At 42.5% G+C, this 12,260-nt stretch overlaps 1 protein-coding gene across 3 annotated transcripts in view; it reads left to right on the forward strand.

The window, feature by feature from the left end:
• The first annotated feature begins 11,691 nt into the window (after positions 1-11,691).
• itga7 (integrin, alpha 7) overlaps positions 11,692-12,260 on the forward strand; it is a 43,355-nt gene continuing 42,786 nt past the window's right edge. For all 3 annotated transcript variants that reach the window (XM_066708290.1, XM_066708291.1, XM_066708292.1), the window contains exon 1: positions 11,692-12,247. In XM_066708290.1, the coding sequence (XP_066564387.1) occupies positions 12,042-12,247 (206 nt within the window). In that variant the 5' untranslated portion in view covers positions 11,692-12,041. The remainder of the gene's footprint in view (positions 12,248-12,260) is intronic.

The following is a 12,260-nucleotide window of genomic DNA, read 5'->3' on the forward strand; positions in this document are numbered from 1 at the left end:
CAATGGGATCGGTGGATTTCTGCACATCTGCGCAGAACTGCGCTCTTAGAGCTTGGCAATAGATAAGACATGCAAGTCTGTGAGAAATATGTTTTAATAAGCGTATTAACGCACTGTTAGACTGTTGCCGTTTTATTAATTCAAACATTACTGAAGCCAACAACTGTATATAAAATGGCTCACATTATTTTCAATAGATTAATTAATGCCAGGGGAAATATACTATAGTAGAATTAAAAAACAAAGAACAATGAATCAACTTAAAGTAAACACATAAATTATTCCACATTCCTTCAAAATTTAATAATTCTGTTTTTATTTAGTTGTGTCCTAGATACAGTGTTGTATTTGTTTAACGGTTAAAGGATCTGGGCTAGTTAGAGGAGATTGTGAAAGTTTTGGCTTTCCCACACTCTTTTTATAAATTATTTTCATGTGTGCATCTCCGCCCCTGCCTTCTTCAGTTTGAGCGCAGTGATTAGAGAAGAGCCTGAGAATACAGTAGGAGAAGGGAGACTGTTTCCAAAATTTCCTCCAAAAATCCCCAGTAGGGTTCATTTACTGCTCTCTTTGTTTCTATTTTAAACGAGAGCTTTCTGTTTGACAGCATGTTTCTTGGCATGTCTTCTTAAATGTGTCTGTGCTAAAGCTTGCTGTTAATGAAGGGCAGACTCTTGTTAACTTGCAAAATCCCACGTTGTTTGCTTTTCCAAGCAGTTCCCAGCTCTTCTGTATTTGCATCTAACGGTCCAATTTCCTGTTTCTGTAGGCGTTTCTCCTTGCATTAATTTGCCATGTTTGCCAGAGAAGATGGCTTCCATCAAGACTTCACATGATGGAAAGTGAAGAGTTTCTGCGCTTTTAAAATATCAGCCAACTGCAACACACCACCATGCACGCAATGGAGCAGGCACACACACACAGCTCTCACTGGCCTACTGGACTTGTGCAACATGCAAGGCCTTTTTGCAGAAACTGGGGCAAAACTGGGCGATCCTTGCTCTAGCTGAATGTGGCTATTTTAAGATTATTGAGAGTCCTTTCAGAAATTGATTTTCCTCAGCATAGAAAGGCTGTTATGCATTTATGTGGGGGATTCATACAACAAATCAGGGATCAAATCTACATTTAAAGGGGAGGGAGACAATGGGCAGCTAAAAATAGGAGCAAGAAAGCAAACATTTACAGTAAAGAGTGCGGTGGGCAGTTAAAGCGATACCGATCCAAGCACTTCAGTGTGCAGAACAAACCTTATCAATGATGACTACAGTAACGCACTCCTTCACGCTGGGCTGCACTACAAAAGACTGCGTGCCACACAAATTGCAACCTCCTGCCTTATTTTTGTGTTCCTGCTTGTTGTTCACAAGTCCTGACTGCAATGCATTCTTAAGCAAAAACCCAGGCAGAGTAACACATCTCTTAATTATATGATTGTGCATTCAGACACAAAGTACATATACAAGTAGAATTTAAAGTATCTGAAGACTTTTTCTTTGTATGCATGCAAGAGCCCTTTCTGCATAATATATGATTAAATATGTGTTCTTTTTATGGTGGCATGCAGGTACAGTGAGGGAAAAAAGTATTTGATCCCCTGCTGATTTTGTATGTTTGCCCACTGACAAAGAAATTATCAGTCTATAATTTTAATGGTAGGTGTATTTTAACAGTGAGAGACAGAATAACAACAAAAAAATCCAGAAAAACGCATTTCAAAAAAGTTATACATTGATTTGCATGTTAATGAGTGAAATAAGTATTTGACCCCTTCGACTTAGTACTTGGTGGCAAAACCCTTGTTGGCAATCACAGAGGTCAGACGTTTCTTTTAGTTGGCCACCAGGTTTGCACACATCTCAGGAGGGATTTGGTCCCACTCCTCTTTGCAGATCCTCTCCAAGTCATTAAGGTTTCGAGGCTGACGTTTTGGCAACTCGAACCTTCAGCTCCCTCCACAGATTTTCTATGGGATTAAGGTCTGGAGACTGGCTAGGCCACTCCAGCACCTTAATGTGCTTCTTCTTGAGCCACTCCTTTGTTGCCTTGGCTGTGTGTTTTGGGTCATTGTCATGCTGGAATACCCATCCACGACCCATTTTCAATGCCCTGGCTGAGGGAAGGAGGTTCTCACCCAAGATTTGACGGTACATGGCCCCGTCCATCGTCCCTTTGATGCGGTGCAGTTGTCCTGTCCCCTTAGCAGAAAAACACCCCCAAAGCATAATGTTTCCACCTCCATGTTTGACGGTGGGGATGGTGTTCTTGGGGTCATTCCTCCTCCTCCAAACATGGCGAGTTGAGTTGATGCCAAAGAGCTCGATTTTGGTCTCATCTGACCACAACACTTTCACCCAGTTCTCCTCTGAATCATTCAGATGTTCATTGGCAAACTTCAGACGGGCCTGTACATGTGCTTTCTTGAGCAGGGGACCTTGCGGGCGCTGCAGGATTTCAGTCCTTCACGGCGTAGTGTGTTACCAATTGTTTTCTTGGTGACTATGGTCCCAGCTGCCTTGAGATCATTAACAAGATCCTCCCGTGTAGTTCTGGGCTGATTCCTCACCATTCTCATGATCATTGAAACTCCACGAGGTGAGATCTTGCATGGAGCCCCAGACCGAGGGAGACTGACAGTTACTTTGTGTTTCTTGCATTTGCGAATAATCGCACCAACTGTTGTCACCTTCTCACCAAGCTGCTTGGCGATGGTCTTGTAGCCCATTCCAGCCTTGTGTAGGTCTACAATCTTGTCCCTGACATCCTTGGACAGCTCTTTGGTCTTGGCCATGGTGGAGAGTTTGGAATCTGATTGATTGATTGCTTCTGTGGACAGGTGTCTTTTATACAGGTAGCGAGCTGAGATTAGGAGCACTCCCTTTATGAGAGTGCTCCTAATCTCAGCTCGTTACCTGTATAAAAGACACCTGGGAGCCAGAAATCTTGCTGATTGATAGGGGATCAAATACTTATTTCCCTCATTAACATGCAAATCAATTTTTTACTTTTTTGAAATGCGTTTTTTTTTTGCTGTTATTCTGTCTCTCACTGTTAAAATACGCCTACCATTAAAATTATAGACTGATCATTTCTTTGTCAGTGGGCAAACGTACAAAATCAGCAGGGGATCAAATACTTTTTTCCCTCACTGTAAGTATCACTAATAGTTTATAGGTTAGTTGAAGCAGTAGCCATATTTGGGGATAGGAGTAGTATGCATCCCAGTAAGTAGGTAAGTAGCAGTATTATAGTTCGATACTACACTTGACAAGCCTGGCAGATTGTATTAAAATATGGCCTTGGAGAGAGGGCTGTCAGATTTCTTACAGCTCAAAGCAACTAGTACATTTAAATAGCACCCTATAAGGCCAATATGAGTCTACTTTTAGACTACACTTTACCAGCTATTGGGTCTCTTCAAGCTTGAGTAGAAACGGAGATTAATTGCTTCAACCTTCTGCCAGAGATGAAAGCAATGCTGCTGCCAAGATGCCACTCACTCATTTTAATGACTTCACAATATTAAAGTGATAACGGTCCTGTACACTGTGCCTTCTTGAACTACTAATCCTAGCTCCCCAGTTGGAAGGCGTCCGCCCCACTTCCACAGTCCTGTACGAGAGCCATGTTGTCCCCATTGAGTTGGTTTGGCCTGTGATTCGTGTTCTGTCTGACTTGGGCGTCATGTGACCTCCTGATTCTTGAGAGTAACCAGTTTCTTGAAAAAAGATACCTCTTAGGCAGTTATGAGAAGACTTGGGTGGGCATATAAACACAAATGATGCCTGTTTCATCAATAAGCAAAGAGACACAGTAATACAGAGGTAATACAAACTGACCTCTGGGGCTTTGCTATCTTAGTATAAATGGGATTCTACTTTTCACATTTTTATTTTTTAAGAAAAAAGGTGGAATGGAGTGGAATAATCTAATTATAGTCAATGATTTATTAATATTATTGTTATGATTCATTTTCTTTCTCATTGCTGTGGTCCGACTGTAATTCTTCTAGAATCTGTATTTGCAATTTTGTGTCTCCCCCCCTCAGCAATGGCAGCTGAAGCAGACTGTGTAAAAGAAGCTGGGTTTTTTACGAGGGGCGAGCCCTTTGGCACTGCGGGTCAGATTGCCTCTCTCTCTCTCGAGTATTACAGCACCATGCATCTTGTGGCATGTTTGTGAAAGGAAGCACGGATCTTCTAATATTACAACCTAGGTGCCCGCTTTCCACTTTTAATGGTAACCATTCCAGTCATTATTCACTACTGCTGTCATGTTAGCAGCCCCTTTCTCGGAGTGCACAGTGTGGTGCAAACGGCCTGATAAATTGTGCCCTTCAGTTCCTTTTTGGCAGCTTTTATTTTTTCTCAAGGGATACAATTCTAAGAATAAGCCCCTTGAACAGCTATCGAGGTCGTGAAATATTCTGCTGCCAGTCAGTAATTTCTATTAAGTGTCTTTTTCATTTCTCCCCCTTTTTTATCGTACTCCGATGTACAGTCAAGGACAGAGAGATGCCCCCTTCCTGCAGCAAATTATAGCAAATAATGAATTACACTTTATGCAGTGTAATAATTCTAAAAATCATATTATATTTTAAAAAAGCCAAATGGAGATTCACTGATAACTAATTGAAACTAATACGAGCCTGTGACTGTTTATGAGACAAGATATTGATGTTTACAATGAAGTAGTTTCAGAAGTGTTGCATTGCTGTGTTAGCATTTCTATTTATTATGAGAATGTTATTTTGACATTTACTACATTGCGTCATCCATCTTTTGGCTACTTTTGCCTAGAAAGTGTTTATTTACCCAAGCTATTAAAATACAGCTATCAAACGGTTCGTGGTTTCCGTATATTAAACTGCTAGAGGTCTCTATGCCAAGCAACACAGTGTAAAAACCCAAGAAGCCAAAGGTGCTTACTTTCCAGTGTGGAAAACTAAACCCTAAGACGTCAGGGTCACTCATCTTTTTGTATTTTTTCAGAAGGAAAATATAAACTGCTTTTCTATTTGTATTTATTTATTTTCACAATGTTTATTCATTCATAAGCAAAGGAGGACTTTGTAGAAATTTGCTTTCCCTCTTCATAGCTGAAATCACTTTGTGTCCTGTATCCTGAAAGAATCTGCAGCAACAAAAAAAATAAAAAGGAAAACCTGTGACCGATCTCTCGCCACATCAGCCTTGGAGATGATGCTGGGCAGAGTGGGCCTGCAATTTCACCGTGTTTGCCAGAGTGCAGAAACCAGGAATGCTTCTTGCACTGTGCATAATTGTTTTCATCAGATAAAAAAACACCACTCGTGCTTCCCTGTGAAACGGGGCATTTGTTGAAAGGGTCTGAGCTCTGTGACCAGCCGGTGTCGGTCTGGACTGGGCCGCAGAGTGATGCTAACAGGTGCTGGGGCCAGTGATTGGACAGACTGGAATGCTGGGAAAGGGGGTGCGAGTGTGAGTGTGAGTGTGGTTTTCCCTAATCCCCGAACCTCCCCTGATTCACTGTGTAGCCAGGCACTTTGCTGATCTCCCTAAACGACTGAGAATGACATCACCCCCCCGGCACGGTCCCTTCCAAAATCTCAATTCTTTAAAATTGACACACCACTACCACTACCTCTACAAAGCAGGAAAAAACCCAGCTTTATGCGAATCTGCTTCATACGTTGCAATTAATTTTGTATGTTGTATAACTTTCCATTTGGAGGGGGAAGCATCAAGCATCACCCTGTTACTAAATATTTTGTGAAAGGATATGCCATTAACTGAGGAAACAGAGATGTGATTAGTGATGTTTCTGTTTTTTATTTAGTTATTTTTGGGGGGTAGAGATAAGACTCAAAAATGTGTGACTGTCAGATGTTTTAAAAGCACAGCAGAGGAATCCTGTTAAGATAAGAGGTGGCCAGCTTGCTCTTTAGGCAGCCTACAGTATAATGCATTCCTCGGAGGGCAGAATGTCCGGAAGCTCTGCATTAAATAAATCAGAGCAGTGAATTGAAATGCATGTGCCCGCTCTGTTCCTTGCCCTTTATCAGAGGCATTCAGGACTCGAGACAAAACGCCTGCACTGCAGTATCTAGTCCAAGCATCTCAAAGATACTCACAGCTAAGCTGCAAAGAGCGGGAGCAGAGATTTAAAAACCTCTCTGAGATCAGACTTGACCTCTGTTTCTGGGGGTTCCTACTCTCACACAAGTGAACATCGAGAAAACAAGCATTTGTTTAACTAACTATCTATGTTTCTCTCTCTCCCTCTCTGCCTTTCTCTCTTCCTCTCTCACTCTTACACTTTCCCTCTCTCTCCTATTCTCCCCCTTGCTCTCTCTCTATATATTTCAGATTCTTTGATGTATGCATGTGCTTTTGTATTCTCCTACTCCTGGGAAACTGATAGAATTGTTTTGAGGCATAATATTGCAAGCAGTCTGTCCTCATGCAAGAGTTTAAGCTCCTTTTCTTAGAAAATCGGTTTGCTTTTGATCTCTAAAATACTAATTGTGCTGTACAGTTACTTGAACAATATTGGTATCTGTTGCTGCGTAATACGCATGAGTGTCTCTGGAAATGCTTCTTCCCTGGTGAATCCCAGCCGGATTGCAGCTGACCTCTGGATGAGGAGAGAAAGAGAGTGAGAGATTCTGTACCCTGCTTTATCCACCTGCCTTTTTTGGACCCCAAAATCTTTTGCTCCGAAGGAAGTAACTGCTTGTTAGACCAGCAAAAGTTAAAGTAGAGTAAAGTAGAGTAGGGGGAGAGATGATTTATTGCAGCCCAAAGCAAAAGCATCAGCTTTCTCAGGTACAAAAAATAATCAATCAATTAAAAAAAATGAAGAGAAATCTCCCTGCTGCACGTGCACTCCAGACAGACGGAGGTACGGACATCCACACAGACAGACACGGCCTGAGTGGCTGCCTGCCAGTGCCGTATCATCTCATCAGCGAATTGATAAAAGTGCTGACACCGAAGAAGGGAGATGCAGCGTCCTTCTCTTAAAAGCCTCTGTCCTAAAAATATGCGTTCTCCTTGAAGTCGGCCCTTGCCTGCTAATGAGCGGTGCGCCGGTAGTGTTGGGGGGCCGCCGTGTGAGATGCGGCCCTCCCATTGTCCATCCTCTCCTCAGCTTTGTTTCAGCGTTCTGGGCCGGCTGCCCAAGCTGCCATTAAGATATTTTCTGGGCCAACACTTTCCTTGTGTTTTCTTTTTTCTTCTTTAATTCTCGAGAGGATCAAATTCCATTCCGATGGAAGGATGGGCTTTGTTATTTTCTCATTGTGCTTCCACACGGAGAAGAGCTGTATAAATGTGTAGTGCACGGCGGGGGAGGGAGGCTTCTGAAGGCTCAAACGGAACCATCAATATTTTTAGCTAAGGCCATAATGCACACATTGCAACGTACTTCGGGGTTGCATTGTATTTGTTACATGTTCCTCTTTTCTTCATATATTTATTAAAATGTGCAAAACGAATGTGAACTGAAGTTCCTATTATCATCTAGCATGGGGGGCTACAATCTGTGGGGCCCATATTTATTCATCAAATGTTATGCATGGATTTAGGTCTTTCAGTGACCTCATCGTCTTTTGTGTAGTGTAGTAGACTAGTACAGAATAACTCCCTTGTTTTACCCAGGGCAGTGAACTCATACAAGGTGACAGCACTGTCTTGTTACTCCCCCTGGGTCTGCTTTTGCTAAGGAACACAATGCAAAACGGCATGATCAGACCCTCCCACACACACATTTAGAGCAACTTTCCATATATAAAATCATATATCATATAATCATAAATAATATGGTGCTATAAAACAGTTAAGGGACTGCAAAACCATTATTACAGTATTTGGGAAGAGTGTACAGTACAGAATAAGGAATTCACATACCTGCAATGAAAATGATGCCCTTTATAGCTCTTTACAACTGAAGACTTGTCTGTGGATGGAAGTGGTGTCTGAACCCTTTCTGTAGAAATAATTGCAATAGAAATCTCTCATAGCCAGCAATGTGTCTGGGCGGCAGGTGAGGTATTGGGCTCCGGCGGGCTGCTCCCGCACGTTTCTCAGGAAAGCGTTTCAAAAACAACAAAGAAATCGGGCTGTGAAACAACAGAGATTACATAGGGCTGGGATTGGACTGTCTTGGCAAATTTAGCACAGGCTGGAATCAAGAGGCCGGGAACCACTTCTGTTATCAGAGTCTCTGGGTTTTTCCTGCCCCTGTTAGTGTGATGAGAGACCAGGAAGGAGGTGGGAAGTCGGGGTGGGTGATGTAGGAAAACCTAGACTTGAAAGGTTGATATTGGGGTATGTGTCTGGACAGAGAAGGAAACCACAGAGGGATGGATTGCCGGGAGGGTGGTATTTGTATATATGTACATGTAATAATGCACCCCTTCCGACATTGGAAAGTCTCCATATCGTTGTGATATATTTAATCTTTGTCCCCAGAAGCATGACTGTGAAAGACTTATTGCAGAGTGAGATTTAAAAAACAACAACAAATTGACCGTATGTGATTAAATTATACCTTTCTGTGAAAATGGTTGATTTTACAAGGCTTTGTTTGTGGTTTGCCAAGCATTTTCATGGCAGTTCTCACTCGTAATAAACCCCACTTGGCAGACTTTGGCAACTCCGGCCTTGTGCAGCAATCAGACCTGACACAGCCTCTACAACCTGTTCTGTTGAAAATGACCATCACTGTTTGTATCATTTTTTTGGTGCTACTTCCATGTTTGATGTGATTGCTCACACCTGCACCTTTACACTTTCCTCAAAGAAACACAAAAACACACACACACAAATCCCTTTGTATTGTCAGGCCTATTGGCTTAATTCCTGCTGCATATTCCCACATGGTCTGAACAGAGCTTTCATGTAAATGAGAGACCAGACACAGCCTTGACTGATAGCTCCCCTTACAGACCTTTAATAAAGCGGATTCGCTTGTCACGTTTACTGTAGTTCTTGAAAGCGCAGTATAGTAACGCTAATGGCACCAGGTTGAACAAAATGCTGCCCTCTCCCCCTCCTGCATTCATATAAAATAATCATATTATAGCAATACTGCTCCCGGCTTTCCCCCCAACAAAACAAAATAACTCAATTATGGGTTTCAGTGCTTGGAATATATTTAAGTTTGGATTTTGATATGGGAGTGAAGAAGTATTTCTGCTTAAACAGTAAGACAAGAAAGAACTGATTCAGTACAATCCATAATAATGTTAAAATAACGTTATACTCATGTCCGTATCCCAATAGTAATTTTGTAAATTAGCTCCATTTCTGCTCTTATTTGAGTTACACAAAATGCCACTCTTTTATTCTGTAAGGATGTTTGTCTGTTAAAACCATCAGAGCTGAACTTGGTCTACATATTATAACAGGGCACGGCCTGAGCAGTACTTTCACAGCAGACCTCTAATGAAAACCATGGCATTTCTACTGGGAATTATACTATATGACCAGCAGGTGGCACTCTTCCCTCTGCACCTCAAATTCCAACCCAGTGTAAGTGACTCGGCTGCAGCTCTTTCAGAAGAGACATCAGTTGTCGTGAGACCCTGTCCAGCTTTTCTGTAAGACCAGGGAGGTGTCAATCTTATTGTCAGCTTAAGGTGGAAGTCTACTTCTTACATTACCTTCTTAATTTAAAGTTTTGACTGTTCAGTTAGCTTTTGGCTTTGTTGTAAAGCACTTTGGGATCTCCAACTGTAGTGAAAGTCACTGTATAAGAGTCGTTGACTGATAGGCTTTTAAAATGCATCAGCAAGAGGTTAAAGTCCTACTGTAAATGGGATCAAAGCATTCGCCAGGCCACGAATGCCTGGTGGGGCTGGGTTAATGAGTAACGCAGACATGGGTGAATGTCCGGAGGTCCTCATCTCGGAGTGGGTTTGGAACAGCCCTCTTTCCTCCCCTCCGGCTGCGTAGCCCCTGTGTTCTGACCCTGCTACTCAGGATACTCCTCAAACATCCCTGAGAAAGAACCCCAGGGCCAGGCGTGGCATCCTTAGAACAACACTCTGCAGAATAGCCAGTCCATGTCAGCAGAACTCCTTGGTCTTGGTCCTTGTCTCTAAACACTTCACCATATTATATAGGAGATTAATAAATAAAAAAATACAGGCCTGTATTGTTTGCTGTTGTTTTCAATGCCTCACCAGAGAAATTTGATTAACTTTTTTTTTTTTTTTTACTAATGCCAAAATGCAAAGAATGTCTGTCAATGTACAATCAGATCAATTGATAGTTCATATGAATGATCAATGCAGATGACAATGTCAACGTGTATCATGTGTGTGCTGGTAGAATGCTAAATATATTGTCTTTATGCACTATGCTTAGCTTTGGAGAAAACACTGAGACCCTTGCCAAGCCAGACCCCCTGTTGCATCTCTCAGGTGTCTCTGCCGATGTTTGGATGCTCTAATGTCACTGAAGAATGCTGGGATGCCAACCCCATGTCTTGATCTGTGGATGAAAGATGCAGGTGACAGCTAAGAGGGCTGAAAAGAAAGCCACGATGTGAAAGGTAGGTGCATTTCATTTATCTGCTGCTGGAGGTGTCCTTAACTTATGGGCTGGCTAAAGTCTGGAGCATCCAAGGTATCGGTTCAGAGGAATCAATATCAGTAAAACCGTCAAATTAGTGTTTGCAAACTTTTTGTTTATTTATCATCATTTATAATTATTTGTATTAATAAAAGTATTAATTTGATCCCAGTTTCCATCATCTTTGTTTTATGTGAATCTCAATACTCTGCCAGAATTAATGTTTGTGTTTGTAAAGAGTGTGGAAACTAGAGGTGTAAAGTGAAAATAAATTGATAAATGCCTAAATAAATACAAAATATAATAGTAAAAAGTTTTTGAGTTTAAGGAAATACCTCATATCATTATTCCACTGTATTCAGGTTAGCAGGGCAGCCTTTGTCTATCATGGAAGTGTCTTAGACCCTTGTACTGGTGTTAAATAGCTTGTTACAGGTTTCTTTCCTGGGAGCTAATTTGCACTTCTCTGAAACACTTAAACAAATAATTTATTGAGTTTTTCCCTGCAGCCCAAAATTGTTTATTAATAACGTATCCATGCTCAAGTCTCATCCTCTCTCAAAACGGCCCTCCTCATCCCTGTCAAATCCTTGCCAACATGCTTTGGGAAGAAAGCCCAGTCCAGGCCCCCTTCTCTTTAATGGATAGCTGCGCTATACTGGAACGGTGATTATCGTGAAGGTGAACTCCGCAATGCCAAACTCGTTTTCAAGTGGGACTCTGGCTCAGTCCTTGCAGAGCTTAAAAAAAAAAAAAAAAAAACCCTTTCAAATCCCACCTCGCCCTGTACCCTCACAGCACTCCCACTCTCCATGTTCCTCAGATGGACATGACAATTGTAATATGTTGCTTACAAGAGATAAAATACTCTGCCCTCCCTTTTTCCTTCATTTTTTTTTTTTTTTTTTTTTTTCCCCAACGCTTCCAAGTGTCTTGACAACACAGCCTGGTATTTTGGCAGAGGTCCCTTGAGTGTTGATGTCAGCTGAGAGAGAGAAAGAGAAGAGGAGGGAGTGGAGGAGAGAGAGAGAGAGAGAGAGAGAGAGAGAGAGAGAGAGAGAGAGGGGGAGAGGGGAGGGGGGGCGGAGGGAAGTGAAGTGCGTTATTCACAGCACTTGTCCTATGCATTTCAATCACAGTGAGCGAGAGAGAAAGAGGGAGAGGGAGAGAGAGCTCCACAAGCTTTTCCCAGGCTGCTCAGACAGACGGTAGCAGACGGAGGCAGACTGAGAGAGAGAGAGAGAGAGAGAGAGAGAGAGAGAGAGAGAGAGAGAGAGAGAGAGAGAGAGAGAGAGAGAGAGAGAGAGTGATTGAGATTGTAGAAGGAGAGGGAGGGAAAGTGGGATCATTCTCAAGGAAGGTGGAACCACTGCTTCTGTAAACGGGACCCTGGAGGCACAGACCAGAAGGGAATAAAAATCCAAACGCACCAGGAACTGCTGTCTGCTCACTGCTTCTTGGGATATACCTCTGACCTGCGCTATGGCACTTTACAGAACCCACCGGGCGGCTGTCGGACCCTCAGCTTGCACCGTTCTGCTTCTGTTCTTGGGTGCGCTGCTGGCGGGACAAGGCTGGGGATTCAACCTGGACACCACAGAGACCCTGACCAAGGAGGGCGAGGCGAACAGCTTTTTCGGGTTCTCCGTGGCCCTTCATCAACAACTTACCCCTGAGCCGAAGAGTTGGTGAGTGTCCTTG

The sequence above is a fragment of the Amia ocellicauda genome, chromosome 7 (genome assembly GCF_036373705.1).
Source record: "Amia ocellicauda isolate fAmiCal2 chromosome 7, fAmiCal2.hap1, whole genome shotgun sequence".
NCBI lineage: Eukaryota > Metazoa > Chordata > Actinopteri > Amiiformes > Amiidae > Amia > Amia ocellicauda.